This window comes from Aulonocara stuartgranti, assembly GCF_965226115.1.
Source record: "Aulonocara stuartgranti genome assembly, chromosome: 15".
In the NCBI taxonomy this organism is placed as follows: domain Eukaryota; kingdom Metazoa; phylum Chordata; class Actinopteri; order Cichliformes; family Cichlidae; genus Aulonocara; species Aulonocara stuartgranti.
Window position 1 is genome coordinate 7,003,740 of NC_138951.1, and position 18,817 is coordinate 7,022,556.

Below are 18,817 nucleotides of genomic sequence, written 5' to 3' on the forward strand. Positions count from 1 at the left end.
CAGTTAATTGTAATGCTGAAGAAATGCTGAAGAATGCAAGTAGTTGAACTATTTTATACCCTGCACACTAGTTACTTTTTGACCTGTTTTGTGTAAAACAGCACCTTCCTGATTGGGTTTGAGGCCTTATGTAATAAACGTGCACTTGTAAAGATTTTTTTTCCTCTCTGAACATTGTTGGCATTCTCCATTAAAACCAATTGGGCACAACCAGAACAAGAAAACTAATTAGTGTGTGGCCCCAGCCCTGTGGCATTAATGAGAAGTTGTAACAAAGCTAACAACCCATTTTACAGGTACCCTACTTAGATTCATTTGAAAGTTCTACTGCAGTAAAAATGTGTCCATTCAAACTGCTTTCATTCTTCACTTTTCCTGATGAATTTTAACCAGAGCTGGATTTTTATAAAGAGGGGAACTGTGAGTGTGATGCAACAAAGAGTAAGTGGTCTACAACAAGTGCTATTGCTCGATTCTTTCTTCTCTGAGTTGTTATAATGATTTGCACAGCAGTACAAAGTGATGTATTCAGTTTCTTGTAAACGAAGCTGACAAAGATTCAGTATCTTGCTCAAGGACATTGCCACAGCAGATACACAGCAATCTGAAGTTTTTTGTTCTCCTTCAATAAAATTTCCCAGAAATGAATTGCCCAAAGACCTGTTAGACTCTTGGGGGGGGGGGGGGGGGTACAGTAAGAAAATACAGACATTATCTGTATTTTTTTGTATTACAAAAACACATTATTATGAATTAAGATACACAAACCTTGGTCAGAAGGACTGTTAATATTTTTACATTACCAGAATGATGATTATATGCTTCAATGGTTTGGATTGTTCAGTAGTTATTGTAAAAATACAGACTAATGGCTTTTTACATTTATGAACATTTATGAAAAGCTGAAATGTGGCAGGAAAAAATAAATTAAATTATGGTCCAATTCTCTGTCGTAATGGGACAAAATGGAAAATTGTTCAGACAATAAATGCTCACGATTTTTAATGTTTTAATATTGTATTTGCTAAATGTGATCATAGCTCAGATTTTTTACAAGCAAAACTTATTAAACTGAACATTTTCTTTAGATTTACAAACAATAGTTATAAAAGAAGGCTGTAATTTTATATTAATTTAATGCTGAAATGTCAAAGAAATGTGATGGATTTTTTTCATTTAATTATTTTAACTGCACATTATAAGATCCAGCTGCAGAGCTGCAGTCGTTACAAGGACAGGTTGAAGAACCTACGAGGGCAGGGATGTCACTTGTTTTATACTATGTGCCGCATAAGAGGGCCGCTTTAATCTTAAGTGAAACTGAATGATAAATGTGTAAAATTACAAAAAAGGTTATGGCAGTTCATTGCACAGGTTGTCCTGTAATGATAAAAGATAAAGTTTCTGTTAAACTGTAGACTCGCTGTAGTAATGGAAACACATGAACTTTACTGTCTTGAAATTGTTTATCTGTTAGTTAAGTACTTTGGTGTAGTATGAATGTCAATGGGCGAGTCTTTATCAGGAAAAGCTGTAAAACCTATGAAATACAGTTAAAAGTTCAAAATCTGTGCACTCCTTCACATTTGCTAAAACTGTACAGTAGGCTGGATTGGGAGAAAAACTGATTTTTTTCTGTCTTTTCTTTTTACAGTAAAAATAATTTATTTCAACTAGTGAAAAAAAGAGGAACTTTCTGTCATTTAAATGTTTATCTATTAATTACTTTTTACTTCGTGGATGTTAATGGAGGAGGTCTTTATCAGTGGGAAACACAGTAAACGCTAAAAACCGATAAAAAAAACCCCCCTGAAAGCCATACATTTCACACCCGAGCCTCAACTCTCGCGGCCCGGTACCAAACGACTCACGGACCGGTACCGGTCCGAGGCCCGGGGGTTGGGGACCGCTGTTCTAAACCATCCAGTGGGCCAGATTAGAGTCTTTAGTGGGCCGATCCTGGCGTTATGTTTGACACCCATGTACAGAGGCCTAGGACAAAAAAACAAAAAACAAAATAACCAGTGGGCCAGCCCTTCTGGCTCCTCTTCCTCACACTTAGTACCGGGAGCACTGTTTTTATTTGGTGGCATAGATTAAAGGGGAGTTAGGCTCTCTCCGATCTCCACCACTAGGCTTTCCATCGGCCTATCGCTGCTCTCCTTCACGCTTACGACGACACCCGGAAGCAGCGACCTGACTGCTTTGTTTTGTTTTGGTAGTGGGAGTTGGGTGAGAGGCAGACAGACGAGCAGGCGGCGGTACGCATGGGAGAGAGCCGCTCTCTAAATGGGGAGAGCTAAATCGGGAATGGAAAATGACGGCCCGATAGCTGACGCCTGTAAAATGCCGAGTTTCATCAGCGGCATCGAGGAGGGGAGGGTGAAATTGTCCCGCAACCTGCCGACACAAACTTCCCTCACGGACGGTAAAGTTGAGCGGACGCTCGGAGATTTGAGCCGACGTGTCACCAGGTCAAACTCTCGGCTATCGCTGGACGAAAGCGACAGGGACCCGGGGGGGAAGGATGCGGAGGGCAACAACAACAACAACTGCAACGGCGGAGGGAGAGCGAGGAGGAGGGCGAGCGCTGTCGACATCCTGAGGAAGAATTTCGGGGATTCAAAATCTCCCTCTTTCCGTCTTAACAGAGGCAGTCGGATGCAGTACGGAGCCGAGCTTGAAAACCACGAAGGAAACGTTAACGACACTCAAGATTATGTACCTGATTGTAGCGGGTCTACAAAGTCGGACGTAGAAACGGGCGAAGCCGAGGTGGAAAACGAACCAACCTCGAGCGAGTTACCGAGTTTGGGTGTTCGGGCAGTTGAATTGTTAACCGTTACAGGTCAGCACCATCATACGTGTGACAACAGCGGCAGCACGGCCACTCCGGAGGGGTCTGTCAGTGCCAAAGAGCACGTCTACTGCACCGTTTACTGCATTGCCAACGACAGCCATAGACAAGACGCCGAAATCACGGACCGCTCCGATGACACGGTCGCACCAGACGCGTCAGAACGGGACTTGGAGACTGGGCAGGATGCGGGTTCGAGTCTCGAGCCGCAACCGTACACAGTGGACGACCTGGTGGATCCTTTCGGGGACTTGTCCCACCGGCTGTCCGCGGAGCAGGCCGGCGCCGAGGGTGCGATGCAGAGTTGCCGGGTGTGCATGGAAGAGAAAACCATCGCACCCCTGCCCTGCTGCAGGAAGGCCGTGTGTGACGAGTGTCTGAAACTCTACGTCAGCTCCCAGGTTGGTTGGGTTAGGGATCAGTGGGGGGGTATCTCAGTGAAAACAAAAGGGGCCTGTCCCAGAAGCAGGCCTCGCTGGGTCGGTCAGCAGCAGCTGGCCGAGGTGTCCTTGAGCAGCAGTAACTTTGCAGTCTTCTCCGTCACCCTTTTCTGGGGCTATATTTGGCATTTTATCCACATTTAGAAGCACGGGCTTGGCTTTCGAGCATACCAGGTGGTGACCCCCAACCCCACGTGTTTCGCATGCGTCCAAAAAGATCCACGTTAAGGGTTAATTAACGAGTGAGTGCGAGAATCTACAGGTCTTCTTGTCTTGTGATGAGTACTTTTTCGGTGAATCTGGGTCACAGACGCATGCCACACCAAAATTGGGACCTGGCAGCGGTGGTTTTCACAATAGAGGACTTTGTGAGAGCTCTTTGGCTTATTCAGCGTCTTTCTCTCAGGCTCTTTAAGAAGGATCCCACCTTCAGATAGAAGACCTTTATTCTTATGTGCATTAGTATGTCCAGTTGCATCCCAAAGGGGCACAAAGTGTGGGATCATCCCCTTCTGGGTTGATTCCTACATTCCCAGAATGCCTTTTGGTATCTGGAGGAATAAGATGGATAAAAACAGCTGCAGCAGTCAACACAGAAGCAACAACGTCATAGTTGACGAATGAGTTCTTCCACTATAATAAATATCAGTGTGGAGTCTCTGTTGCTTTATGCTGATCCATTAAGAGAATTAATAATTGATAGATTGATTACTCTCCAGTATAAACAGCTATCAGACTGCAGCACAAGGCACATTGCTGCTTCCTACCAGGCCTGCACGATGTAAGGAAGCTCTGCAGTGTTCAGTAACAGTGGTCAGCGCTGCCATGACTGTGTGACCTGTGATAAATAAGCAAATATAAAATTGTGCGTATTAGCAGTTATTTTCTGCTTTAATAGCTCCACTGCTAACACAGACCCCGAAACACTGACTAGTCCACTGAACAGATAAATTAAATAACCGTTTATTGTACATGTTCACTGCACTGACAGTAAAATTACAATTTGCCAGCCCGCGATGCTTTCTACCAGAGGTAAAGTGTTTCAGGATGGATTTTCTGCCTTTTTGTGGCTTCTTCATCAGACTGTTCTGGTCAGCAATCTTTCAGTCATAATCCCTGTTGCTTTTGCAGCCCAGGGAGGAGCTGCACTCTCATCTCCTTGCTACTGTTGCCAAGACTGGCTTTAATCTGTGTAGATAACACACTTTTTATCAGTCATTGAGGCTCATTTTTATCTGCAGTTGCCTTGCTTTGATAACAGGGCATGAACATTCATGCAAATACAGAACCAAGCCGGCTCTCTGATGAGCACACTGTGAATTTTTTTTTTTTTTTTTTTTTAAGGGTCATGTACATTATCCTGTGGAGGTGGAATTTTTAGCACACATGCTTGGCGCTTACCCTCAGTAGAAGCGGTATGTCAGATGGATGTGGTCACAGACACTTGGGAATTGGTGGTTTTTTTTGTTTTGTTTTTCTGTGTTTTTGTTTTTGCTCCTGGGATCTTGGTCAGGCTTTGCAGGATGGATGGATGTTGCACTGAACCGCTGCCAGCCGTGTTGTTATGACAGTTGTTATAACAGGGATTAAACCTGCAACTTTCCTGTTGTGCTAAATAAAGACCTAATGAAATCTAGGCAGTGTAATCGCTTTCATTTCCAAGGTTATATGTATCAGGACATTAGCATGTTCTTAAATGAACACCAGCACACGATATATTACACTGTGTCGTCATTTATATAACAAAAATTAAGCCAAAATGCAGAAGCAGAGTGTGAAAAGCTGAGTATCCTACGTGATTCAGTGGAGTCACCTTTAGCGGCAGTAAGTTGAAGTGTTTGTTTTCTGTTTGTCTCACATGATTGTGGAGGAACTTTCAGCCCGTTGGTCTTTACAATGGTCATTTCAATCAGGTCGAGGTCTGGACTTTGGCTGGGCCATTGCAACACATTGATTCTTTTCTTTTTCGGTCATCATGCTGTAGATTTGCTGCTCTGCTTGAGATCATTGTCTTGTTGGTGATCCAGTTTGAGCCAAGCTTCAGCTGTTGCACTGATGTTCTCACATTTCACTCTAGAATACTTTGGTGTACAGAGGAGTTCATGGTTGACTCAAATCATCACCCCTCCATCATCAGTTGTTATGAGGTGCTGATAGGCTGTGTTGGGTTTTTGAAAAATGTGGCACTTTAGAGTCTGAGAAGTTGAACTTGTTTTTTAGTTTTTGTTTTGGGGGGTCAAACGTTGAGGTGAATGCGCTGCATCATCCACTCCTGGGAAAAATCTCTTCAACATTTTACATGTTTAGTCTTTCTCAGTGTGGGATGATGGGTTCCAGATTGTTTGGAAATGGCCTTATAACCTTTTCCAGGCTAACGGGCAGCAGTAGTCGCTCCTCTGAGATCATTACTGATGCATGTTAAGACACAGCTGAATGCTTCAGACCAGCAAACTGCCAGAACCTCTGCTTTCATAGAGGTGCTCGCACTTCCTAAAGATCCATTAATGGGGTTCATTTGATTACCAGCACCTGGCTGCTACTTACCCGCTTAGACATATGACAGAAGCAGTATGGGTCTTATTTAGTTTTTCATACACTGCTTCTCAATTTTAGCTTAGTGTTATTAAACAAATAGTGATGAGAGGTTTCATGAGGTCAGATTAACTATGGGAAAACCCTATGAGCCAAAACCTCAGGCTTCACATTGCCCATAATAGTAAGTTCTAGACATTATTTTGTACTCTGTGCTCTGTATGATGTCAGCAAAAGTGGAAATCCCTAATCAATCATCTCAGGGACACATCCACCCATCTGCTCTTCAAATGTTCAGTTCAGCAGAGGCAGGCACTCAGCTGAAAGTCGGCTTAAAGGGAACAGGAAGAGAGCGCTAAAACAGTTTTTTCATACAGTTGATAAGCTGGCTGAACCTGTGAGACAAATTGTTTTACTGTGAATTCGATTCAGCTTTATTTCTATAGCACCAATTCACAACAACAGCCACGTCAAGGGAGTTTATATTGTAAGGTAGAGACCTGACAATAATACAGAGAGTACCCCAACAAGCAAATAGCCCCCTTTGAGCAAGCACTTGGTGACAGTGGGATGGAAAAACTCCCTTTTAACAGGAAGAAACCTCTGGCAGAATTAGGCTAAGGACGGAGCAGCCATCTGCCTTGACTGGTTGGGTATGAGGGAAGGGGGACAGGGCTGTGAATCGTGCAAAGCTACCCCAGTAGAGTACAGAATACAAATACTGAATCACAGATTGCCAAACACAGGTCCCTTTTAAAGCCTCCTACATTCCTAAACACTTACTACCAGTTGTTTTACTTTAAGGCAGCATGATCTCATTTTGGTCCACGTCATGCTGACATCATCTGCTGCTCTTACGAATCTGTTATTCAAAGCTGGATGTAACCCAATGCTGTTAGTTTACAACCCAGCCTCAGTCAGCTAGTTTTCAAATACGTGCAGCACGTGGCAGTTTACGTGCTCGGACTGGCTCAGGTAGGTGAACGGTTCACTGCTTATGTGGTAAAATCAGGTTTCTGGTTATATTTGATTATGTTTTCACTCAAGACATTAAAACCACAGAACAAAGTCACCTGTATTTTCAGCAGACCACACTCTGTGACACGTGGAGGTGAGAAATAACCAGTCAAACCAGTCTGTGCTGGTCATCCCTGCGCTGCTGTTGTGGCAACAATATCAATATAGCTTTGGATGATATATGCTAACTTTATATGCAATATTGGGTTTTTGAGGGGTGGGTGATATGGGTGTGACACCATCAGAAGTTGATGCTATTGTGCTTTGTTTTCGGCCTGCCATTTCTCACACACACACACAAAGGGAGAAAAGACCTGATCATGTGTCAGTATAACAGGTCTCGCAGGGTTTGATGGATTTAATGTGTTGAGGAGACAGAGAGAGCGAAAAATGAGGAAATGAAAGATGAATGGAACTAGAGAAGATCAGCCCTAGCTGGGAGGAAGCACATTGAAAAAAGTTTGAAACGAAAGATGGTAAAAGAATAGGAGGCAATATTTCCAGTGGGATTTGAGTTGTCTCTAATCCTGCCCGTGACATTTACTGCATCACATACTGCATTATAGGCAGGGTTAGATGACATGAGTTTGTGTTTGCCGGACATTTGCACGTAGCACTGTAAAGGCTAAATTAATGACTCATGATAATAACAGATTGTGAAATTTCCAGGATTACATGTCAGCCTCCTGAAATCGCTTAGTCAGACAGTCAAAATATCCGGCTCACCTTTTGGTGAGCAGGTTTGTTTACCTTAGCCTCACACACCTTCAAGAGAAGTCTAAATAAAAGAGTGCACTTCTTCCAGAGTGCGTGACCTTATGGTTAGTTAGTGTTTTACTGGATCACCAGACTGTGGTTCAGTTCCACTCAGAGTTACCAAGTTCCAGGCACTCACGCTGCACTAATGTGCCCACGTGCACACGCTTTGTCGTAGATTAACCTCCAGCGGCTGCACGACCTCCCTCTGCCCCTCAGTCCTTCTGGTCTTTGGTGAATTATTTACCATCTCTCATCAGTGGTGTAAATATATTCAGCATGTAGATTTGGGCCAGAGAAACACACCATAACAAACCGCCGAGTGGTGACACACGTTTTATGAAGCTTACCGATTTCTTTGTGGAGCCTTTGACAGGTTTATCAGTAACATTTAAAAGTAGAACACCCTCCTCTGAGCCTCTGCGTGCATTAAAAGCAGCTTTTTCCACGATGCCATGTCATCTGTCTGTGTTCTTTCCCCAGGTGCGAGTGGGGAAAGCTCTTATCAGCTGTCCGATCACGGAGTGTAGTGGCAACCTGGAGGAAGGACTGGTGATTTCCCATTTGACCAAAGAGGAGGTGGCAAAATATCGTTACTTCTTGGAGCTGAGTCAGCTGGATTCGAGCACAAAGCCCTGCCCCCAGTGCAGTCAGTTCACTTCTCTCAAGACGCACACCCCCAACCGCTCCGAGCACAAGTATAAAGTAAGTTGACGTGCCGGCGTTGACAGTTGCCGTAATGTTGTACAGTAAAAAGGGATGCTCGCAGCGAGTCGCAGTGAGCTGTGTGATTAAAAAGAAGTGCCTCGTGCCGCTGGTGTGTGCACTAGGCAACAAAAGCAGAGCTGGGGTAAAAGTAATTGCTTTGGTTAACTGCGAGTGGATCAAATCAGATCCCAAGCCTTTATTCACGTCAAGAGCAACAAAGACCAGGGTCCCCTATTGATGTATGATTTTATTTGTTCAACCGAAACCACATCCATAGTTCACATCTGCACAGAGATATTTGCTGCTTATCGTTTCCCATCTCTCTTCCCCCATTCCCTGTCATCTCCCTACTGGCAAACTCTTATATTTAGGAATAAAATGCCTCACAATCCTGGGGAAAAAAACAGGCAAATTCAAAAACCTAAAGGTCTTAAATAATACTTTTGTGTGATGTGTGTTTATTTGTGTATTATAATGTCAAATGCTCTTATGAAATTGGGCAGAGTTTTAAAATAATAAGGTAATCAGTGGGAAGTAAGACCTAAGCCTTGGTTTCCAGCCTGTGCCTATCTGACATCAGCTCGACATATATTTTCCTCTTGTAGTCATCTATTACACAGCTGGAGGTGTGGGTTTGGGTGAGCCCTCGGTGAGAAGGCGGAGCTTAAAAGCAGCAGGTTCTGTTTGCTGAAGCCAGGCGAGGGGGAACCAATCAAAAGGGGCTTTCTGGAGTTCCATGCTTTAGGAGACAGGAACTAAAAGATCAGATCGGTTGGAAAATAGATAAACCTGGGATTTCATTAAGGGTCATGTGTATATATGAATATAAATAACTGGCTACTAAAATAATGCATTTTGGTTTAAGGATTAATAGCCTGTACTAAATCTGCACCTCTGCTCAAAAGTACCACATTCAATGTGATTGGTCAAACTGCAGTTGTCCATTTTTAAGGCTAAGCATGTTGGTTATTTGTGGGTAAACATGTCTGTCTTCTGTCTCCTCTGCAGATCCAGTGTAGCAATTGCCAGTTTGTGTGGTGCTTTAAATGCCACGCACCTTGGCACGACGGGCTCAAATGCCGCGACTACAGGAAAGGAGACAAGCTGCTACGTACCTGGGCGAGCGTCATTGAGCACGGACAGAGAAACGCCCAGAAATGCCCCAAGTGCAAGGTGAGACACTGATGAACGACACACGCCACAAGCTTTTAGTTTCCAACATTTTGGGAAGAGGACTCCTGAGAGCAGCCACAGTGTCTGTAAACAGAAAGGGATTTGACTGATGGAGGGTGTTATCGGTGTAGATGAATGAATCAATGAAGGTTAAGAAGCATTGAAGCAGCTGTAGATGATGGATGGAGCGCTGTAGAGAACAGGATGGATGCACAGATGTAAAAAAAAAAAAAGCAAAAAAAAAAGCACGTGTGGCAGCGGCAGTCCACGCTGAAAAATGATGGCCATGTGTGCTGCACAAAACCATATCTGGTAGACTCACTGGCATCTCCCTGCTAGCCATAATACCAGCCTGGTCTTATCGTGCAGTCTCATTACGACCAAGTTGGTCTACGCAATATCTAATTTGACTGTCAGATGACTAAAGGAAGACATAAATTAAGCTAATTACCGGTATATGGGAACTGTTTGCTCACAGCAGTAAACACTTTCCATCTGTGTTTGTCACACTGGTGCTCCATGGCTCTGGAAGCAGGAAGAGGAGCTCATGTTTGATGAAGACAGCAGATTGGTGTCAAGTAAAAGAAGCTGCTCAAAGCTAGTTATTGCTGAGGTTATAGAAAGTCTGCTCCCTGATGCGTACTGCTGATGTACTGTACTACTGCGGATGCTGTTAGATGCTTATAGTGTACAGCTCGAAACCGAACGAGACTTCAGGTATTGCACTAAAGCGATAGTGGATAAGCTGCACTATTGAGATTCAGTTAATGTTACATCACCTCTCTTTGTTTTAATCTTCGTCTGTAGATTCATATTCAGCGTACGGAGGGATGCGATCACATGACCTGTGTGCAGTGCAACACCAACTTCTGTTACCGCTGCGGAGAGCGCTACAGACACCTGAGGTGTGTTGTGCTCCACTTTCTTCATTCTGGCTGCTTTGTCCGCCCATCTCTTCTCTCCGATTTCATCTTTCGCTTCATTTTGCCAGCAGATTTTTTGGGGACCACACATCCAACCTCAGTGTGTTTGGCTGCAAGTATCGCTATCTCCCCGATAAACCTCATCTGAGACGGCTAATTAGAGGCTCTGTCTGTGGTAAGTTGCTGCGTGTAATTGATAAAGAGATGTTTTCATAGCATGTTTGCTCTTTTCAGCTATAGTGAGCTTTATGCTAACACAGCTGCATGTCTACAACTAGGAGTGGCCCGTTATGGCAGTTACCGTGTGTTCTGCCACAGATTTAAACAACAGAGCTGTTTGCTCAAGCTGTGATGAGAGTGAACTCTGGTCACTGGCTTTGTCACACAACAGTAGTGTCAGACTAGGACAATGTCCTCTGCTCGTTACACAAGTGTGTGCAAGACGAGTAACAGACACCTTACATCCAGAAAACTCAGGGGAAGTACCGTATGTGTGCTTGACTGCACCGTACCCCAATTTTCTACTTTCAAGTAATGTGTTGATGCTTTGGACAGTTGGACAGTGCTTTTGAAATTACAGAGAACCAGTACATTCCCTGAAAGTTTCAAGAATATTATTGGAAATGATTTCTTTTCCCTCATATGTACAGCACAAGGTTTCATTTAGCTGTTGTGTCCAAGTTTCAAATGTCAAGCTGTCGAAGTATTTGGAGGTAGTCCTCCTTCTTTATTATCCCATGCGCTTTGTGCAGTGTATGGAGTGCCAGTGCAGCTGCTACTACCACCGTGCTTTACTCCTGCTATCAGACCTCCTGTAATTGAGGCAAAATAACTCACTCTTTGTTTTGTCTGATCATGAAACTTTTCTCCAGAAGGCACTTGTCCTTGTAGCTGTAAATTTCAGTCGAGTTTGAAAGTGTTGATTTTTTAACTTTTGGAAAGCATCCTCTCAGTTCCTGGTGATGTAAAACTTCACTGTGGACAGTTACCTGTTTACGGCAGGGTTGAGCCTTGATGGTTCCTGAACATCCTAACCAATCCCCTCTCATCTGAGGGTGACAGTTTGGGTCTTCAAAGTGGCACAAATGCTTGTACTGAAAGTATAGTTGTTTGAACCAATCTGGAGTTGTTTTTGGCCTCTTGTTAGAAAATGAAGGTGTGTTTTCCTCCACGGATAAGTCTCCATTTTGAAACACAGTATGACCGAGATTTACAAAATACGCTTAATTTTTATTTTGGTGTGACCTGAAATGAGTGATTGAGCCTGTAAATTCAATCAGGGTTAGCGTTAGGTGCCTTTGAGTTGCAGTCTTTTTAATGGCCAGCAGGGGCCGACTCCTGTGGCTGCACAAAGATCTTTGGCTGTAAAGAAGTGTGTGGACAAACAGCCCTCGCCTGCTGTTTCTCTGTGACCTCGGTCATCACGCTCCTGTTGACTTTATCATCATCATCATCACCTTTATTTATGGTCTAAGTTGTTACTTTCAGGTCATACTGAACAAAACACGCAGTCCATTTTGTAAATTATGGTCATTCTGAGAGTCAGAAAGGAGGATGATCCAGGCTATCCTCATGTGCTAAGGACTTGTTGATCACAAGTCAGCTTCACAGTCAGATCGGCGCCTTGAAACCACAGCGAAGACGCTCAGACTGAGGCTTTATAACCGTCTATGGGCTGCACTGAAGCAGGAAGAATTAGTAGGGATACTCCTTACCACGTTCAGCATCCTGTCTTAGTGTTTTAGCGCGATTGCTAAGAAGTATTAAACACAGAGAAGAATAGAGGTATTTGTACTTTTAACAGTTTGAAGCTATTACAGTTTGGATCAGAGTGGCGGAACAGCCGGAATTAAGCAGACTTGCCATCCCTAAAGCTCCACTGCTTGCATCACTTTAATGAAAAAGCCTTTCCTGGGGCTCCTGCACTTAGAAACCAGATTCTCTGGTTTCTAAGTGATTGATGTGAATTCACCACCCAATAACAACAGAAGTGAACATATCCACATCTACCTCTGTACTTCATTCGTGAGATTCCTGATGAAGCATGATTAGAATCACATATCAGATGTTCATTCTTATTATCCATTCACGGTTATCAAATACATGCAATCCCCTCTGATAGCTCTCTTTCACTCTGCTCTCAGCGACAGCTTCAGCTCGTTATGTCAGCAGGGTGCCCGTGAACCGGGAGCTAATTTGTCGCTTAACACGAGCCACTGGCCCATTACAGCGCTCATAACTGCTCTCGTGCCATGCACTGCTAGCGGCAAAGATGTAGCATTTAATAAAGAACATTACACTGCGGATGAAGTAATTTGTAGTTACAGTAACTTCCATCCCGCAGCTATTCACCGATGACCAAATGTCGCAATTTATGAAGAGAAAAAAAAATGACAATCATCTTTTCCTCTGCCTGTGTCTCTCTGCAGCCTCTAAGGTGCTGATAGCTCCTGTGGTCATTCTGCTGGTCGTGGTGCTCGGAGCTCTCGCGCTGGTGATAGGTAACATATTACAAACACACGTGAGCTCTAATCTGCTTCGGTGAGAGCATTTAACACTTATCAGCGAGATGGTTCGCCTTGTTGTTTTCCTCCAGGCTGCTAAGGAGCTCTCTTATCATCTGTTTTCGGTCATGGGCATCTTTTTATTTTCTGTAAAAGTTCACTTTTTCTGTTCAAAAAGGACAAAGCTGTTGATCCAGAGAAACACTATAATGGAGTAACTATTGCTTCCTGGAAGGACAGGACTGTGCAAGTGTTTAGTCACCCCTAATTTCTTTGTATTTGGCTTCCAATGAACAAAGCTTTCTAGTAACTTTTTATGGTGGTTTTGAGCATCAGTTCTCTGGGCTTTCTGAAGGTTGTCATAGGACATTGGGCTGCTTCTTCACTCTTTTTCAGTCCAGTCCCTGTACCTGACCTGAAGCTTAAAAATATAGCTAACACAAAGGATGAACTAGAGTTCAGTGTCTACACAGAAGAGACAACCTAGCAATGGACCAATTTCAGTTTTATCTTTAAAATTTGCACTTTGTTATAGCAAAAACATATCATTTGTTCCTATTTTTTATAGATAAGAAAGATAAGGCAGTTTCACAGGTATGAAATAATATTTTTGCACCAGCAAAGTGATTCCCAAAGAGATTTTAGCTGGAAGTTGTGCTCCTAAAGATTTGAGGGAGACGAGATTTACAGCGGATGAACAGTAACTTAAGAAATAGCTAGAAATTCAACACAGACCTGACAAGAGGGACCCGAGAGATGCAGCTCCCCTTCAGAATTTTTTTTCACTGAAGCCTCATCTTCATTTTGCAGCATGAAAATGATCCCAAACACACTGCCAATGCAGTAAAAACATATCCTGATTTAAATAAAAAGCACACAGTGGAACACTATCAGTCATGGAACAAACGTCAGCCAACATCAGCATAAGAGCTTTAAATGTCCTTCTAGAAGAACTATTCCTAAAGACTACTTAAAGAAAGCTGCCTAAGAGAGTTCAGTCTGTGTTGAAGAACAAAGGTGGTCATGCCAAATATTGACTTTAAAGCCCTTTAAGCTTCGTGTATGTTTGCAGGTTTTAATTCATTGCTCCAGTTTTCCCTGCAAAATATAAAGAAATGAGGAAGGTCAGGGGCTCAAGACTTGCACAGTGCTGTACATTTGTAGGAACATCCAGCTACAGACTAATCAGACTGCACTGTGAACTGCTCATGCCTCAGCTGACCTGTAGTTATTAGTGTAATTATTGTTAATCTGTTTCCTGCGTCTGTAAGTCCGACTGATGGTCCTCTGCAGACTGATAGTCATGCTGGCGGGTTCATCATTAATAGAATCAGTGTTGTGCTGCCGTCTCTCTCCGATGCCTTTCAGCTCCACATTTGTTTGCAGCGCTGCACAACAGAGAATATTTAATGCTTGTAGATAAGACAGCGGTTTGACCTCTCTTGCACTTTCTGCCTTCTCTGTTTGTAGGGTTGGTTGTTTTCCCGATTTATTACGTGTGCAAGAAGAGGAAGAAGCAGCAGCGCACCAGAGGCTCCGGACGATGGATCTGAAGCTCGTCCTTCTTTCCACGCAGACCTCACACACACACACACACACACACACACACACACACACACACACACACACATACACGGTTTGGAAAGACAACACCCGCACCTCCTCAGGGACAGACCTCCCAGCCTGAGTCATCACAAAACTCTTGAGATGAGCAACACAAACTAAACACTGGCAGTTAGGAAGGACCTCAGGTGGAATGATGTACCTAAATCTATAACGTGAGGACTACATGAATGCACATCTTTACATCTGGATTATTGCTCTCAAGTGGGACTACTGCAAAATGAATGCTGGATATTTACGCAGAAGAGTAATTAAAAAAAAAAAAAGTTTAAAAAAAAAAAAAAAGAGCACCCCCCCCCCCCCCCCCCCGATCAGCTGCTGTCTTGCACAGTGCTCGTCACATAGAGGATGTTAAATGCAGGAACTTCTGAGGACTTTCTTGGATACACTGCAGGAAGTTTAAATCAGTGCACATTTTCCACGAATGTCACACTTTTTATTTCATTATTTTAAAGGAGAACAACCATAAATCGCAGCTTAAACAGCTGCAGTTTGGTTTGCGCCCTTGCTTTCCTACCTGCGGTTAGTTTGACGCTGAGATGTAGGAATACTGTGGACACGAGGCTTTGATTGTGTCGGATACCGGTAATTATGAAGGTGCCAGAAATGCCGGCTGCACGGTGATAGCAGAGCCTCGCGGATGAAAAAGAAGGAAATACGTTTTTATTCATTTGCAAAGGTTGTTTTTGCCGCTGTTGGCTGCAGGAAAAAAGGGTGAGAAATGGAAATGAATTTGAAACAAGCACTGATATCAAGTTCTCACCGATGCAACGCAAGCTGGACCTCAATTTTTCCCAGCGTAGGTCAGATATTTGGAAAAATTTCCATCGCAGTTTGAGTATCTGGCAAACCGACAGCGTGGACAATAATGTCAAAGGAAGGATGATACTTGACTATTCTGGGTAACAGCGACTGCCTCTCAAATTCTCGCTAGAAGGTTTGAAGATTGGGTGTGTACCCAACCTTAAGAGTGACGTCTGGTGTTAAAGACCGCACACACACTAACACACACGAAAGTGAAACTTTGGAAGGCCCTTTGGAGTTCTAACAAGCCTCTGTTGTTTTCTGTTATGGTTTTCCATCAAACCTTCATCCTGTCTGTCCCCGTCTCTCTTGCTGTCTTTTTGTCCCACCTCTCTGTCTGTCTGTCTGTCTGAGCTGATGCTGGTTTACACTCTCCCTCTCTGCATGGCATGTTGTTTCCAGTGAGCCTACATGCTGTATGCCAGTATCTGCATCATCAAAAAAAAAGGAGCTGCTGTGCCAAAACAAAGCGCTGAATATGGCGGGATAGACGGTTTACCGTTTCCCTTTGTTATTTGTTTTGTTTTTATTGTTCTTTTAGACGTGAACTTTTGCAGGGGTGTCGATGAGGTGTAATGGAGTGTGCACAAGAAATGGGGATCAAAACAAGCTGTAGAAGTACGGTAGATAGTTGGAAAGTGCTCAGAAGACCAGAAACTGACTGAAAAGACAGAGAATAGAATGTAGAGTTAGGCCCGCGGTTTACCAAAGAGCTAAACAGGGTGTTATTGTTCTTAAGGTCATCCAGTTTATTTGGATGTCAGCTGTATGTGGATCAGTTTTGTGTTTGGTTTTTTTTGTTTGTTTGTTTGTTTGTTTGAAGCTGTCTGCCTGCTTGACAGTTTGGATAGTGACAAAGCAGTTTTGATGCAAACCTCTGAATTCATTCGCACTGGCACGAGAGAGAGTGCGCACAGCGAGCGCTGCCAGGAAACGACAGATTTTTAAGAGCTTTAAAGGTCGCCACCTGGCAGCAGTCAGCCAGCTGCTCTCTCCACTTATCCTGTCACTCTTTTTGTTTTTTGCTTTATTTCATTTTTTTTTATATATACCTTTGATGCCTCGTGATTGTCCTTTAACATCTTTTGTCCGTGCCGCTGCCCCGTGAGGTGTGACTGGACTCTGACCTCAGCTGTGAGTGGATGTGGAGAGGCGGGTGATTACAGTACAGGTGGAAAGTTTGTGTCTGTGCATCCGTAGCAGTTGCTGTCGGAGCGAATATTACAGCACGTTTCATCACTGAAGCAGATGATTGGATGATTTGCAGTGCAATGCCATTAACTGGGATTTATCCCATGACCTGATCTCTTTTCTACATCTGGGAGTTAACACATACAACGTGTCAGCTGTAGGCGCAATATACATACACAGATTGTTACACACCCGATCTGAACAACCACAACAGGGTCACGATTCTGGGTTTGAATCTGTTCTCAGGAAGTTTGCTTTTCTCTTCACTGTAACCCAGAGACTCCCATCTTACCTGAGCTGTGCCACAGATATCCTCAACTGCACTCTAGAGTCGCAGCTCTTCCTGATGCCTGGAGCTTCAGGGATTAGAAACCCTGGTTTAAATTCCAGGAAGTAAAACCACTGTAGTGTCAAAAGAAGATCAAACTGTCTGGGTGCAGCCGCCACTGTCCGGTCTGCACTCTGGTCACGGGTTAAACCTGTACATTACAATATGTATTAGTAAATCAGCAGCATGGAGGCGGATGTGCAATGAATGGGCCAAACTGAATGCTTTTAACATTTACTCACATGCATTTCATGCAGGCACGTTTCAGCTACACTGGTGTATTGAATTGCTGCTTGTTTTTTTTTGTTTTTTTTTTAAAGTTATTAAATGATTGACAGAGAATATGTCCTTTAGACTATTGTCCTTTAGCATTTTCCTAAATTTAAATTTTTCTTTAATGGTTAGCTCGTAGAAAAAAAAAGATGGCAAATTTGCCTTTTGTTTTTGGGGTTTTTTTGTAAATACAGATAATTGAGGTCTTATGGGATGGTTCTTTTCCATGTCACATCAGGTTTTTACCCTTTTATACACATCTGTGTTGCATAACTCTGCCCAGTGCTAATGCCATGCAGAAATCCCATCTTTGTTGTTACTGTTGTTGTGTTACTATAGCCAGGAGCTCTTTGGTTAAAGCTGTAACCAGAAGCTGCTCTGTATATTCATTTAGTGACATTAGAGTTGTTTCAGGTCATGATTTTTTTCCCCTTGCTGGGAAGCATTGGCTGGTTGACACCCATGGTCTTTGTTTTGTTTATATGACATTCCCGGTTTTATTGGCATAAATATGCAATGGTGCCTTCACATCAACAATAGATCAGATTACCAACTTTTTATTCAGGGTCCTGCAAATATTACAGACAAGGGTGCAGTCTTATCAGCCTGCTGTTGTATGTGTTATTTATTAGAACAGTTAATAGAGCAGTACAACAGGCTTCTTGATGTAAAATAAATTTGTCTGAAACTACTGTTGAAGGAATATATATTTATGGATGTCTTACCCATACCACACAGAAGATATGCAGATGACTCAGTGTTTTCCTGCTAAAAATATGTTTTATAGCTTCAGATTAAACTAAACTTCTGAAATTTTATAAGTGCCACAATGCAGTGGGTTTCGCTACATCCCAAATACTCTTTGTACCTTTTTGCACAAGTTACTCTGTCACCATGTTTCCGACTCGCTCTTTGGATTAATTCGAGGAGGCTATTGCACTCATCAGATGAATATAATTTAAGGCCAACACGGGACTAACCCTGTCTCGATGAAAGAGTTAATCACGCCAAAAAAAAAAACGATTTCAGTGTCATTTCAGCATAAGTTTGACTCAGGACAAGTGATGTTGCAATATGGTGGTGTACTATCAGTAACATCGGGTTGGGTTTTCCCTATCTAGACATGCAAAGTTGTTGGAACGACAACAGCAGCAGGTTTATGTGTACACGCCACACAGTTATCCACGGGTATTCCTATTCAAGGAAATGTTAGAGACGCTTGATGAGTATGTTCCTTGTTTTCACCAGGAAAACCTTCTTCCACCTGCTGAAACATCTGCTAGTAATATTTGTTATTGTTGCTCACTTAGCCAGGCACAAACACTGTTTTCTCCTGAACATTTGCTTTATTAACGGAGAATAAAGTAAAGTAAGTCAAATGCCAAAATGCCCCGGTTTGCCTGATTCTTTTTTATATTAACGCATCACCGAAACACTCTGCTTCTTTGTTCGTAGATAAAGTGGAGGCCTCTCTCAATTATGCAGCTCTTTCTGAGGTCTGTTTGACAGGGTGTTTAAGTGGCTACAGTCTGTGTATTCGTGTAAGCACGGCTGTGACTGCAGTTTTATGTCAGCAGGGGTCATAAGTGCACCAGAGGAGGTGAAGCCAACATAACCATGGGCAGTCTAAGGCCAAAACCTCATTATTTCCTATGAACAAGTAGACACTAAAACAGCGGTGTAATGAA

General features: G+C 43.1%; 1 protein-coding gene across 2 annotated transcripts; it reads left to right on the top strand.

Moving 5' to 3' along the window:
- Positions 1–1,828: 1,828 nt before the first annotated feature.
- Positions 1,829–18,516, top strand: rnf217 (ring finger protein 217). Of its 2 annotated transcripts, none has more exons than XM_082506574.1 (7): positions 1,829–3,258; positions 8,086–8,307; positions 9,319–9,483; positions 10,291–10,388; positions 10,475–10,581; positions 12,836–12,907; positions 14,381–18,516. In XM_082506574.1, exons 1-7 carry the CDS (start codon positions 2,290–2,292, stop codon positions 14,461–14,463), a joined length of 1,716 nt encoding a protein of 571 aa, XP_082362700.1. In that variant the 5' UTR covers positions 1,829–2,289; the 3' UTR covers positions 14,464–18,516. The 2 variants fall into 2 exon arrangements, with proteins under 2 accessions (XP_082362700.1, XP_082362701.1); XM_082506575.1 differs by having other exon boundaries at positions 1,832–3,258; positions 10,478–10,581.
- Positions 18,517–18,817: the final 301 nt, after the last annotated feature.

What these genes read in the sequence shown, in the direction of transcription:
- rnf217 (XM_082506574.1), top strand. Translation starts at nt 2,290, where the DNA reads ATGGGGAGAGCTAAATCGGGAATGGAAAATGACGGCCCGATAGCTGAC. An exon ending in GCTCCGAGCACAAGTATAAA is followed by an intron (nt 8,308 to 9,318) that starts GTAAGTTGACGT and finishes TCTCCTCTGCAG; the next exon opens with ATCCAGTGTAGCAATTGCCA. An exon ending in AATTAGAGGCTCTGTCTGTG is followed by an intron (nt 10,582 to 12,835) that starts GTAAGTTGCTGC and finishes GTCTCTCTGCAG; the next exon opens with CCTCTAAGGTGCTGATAGCT.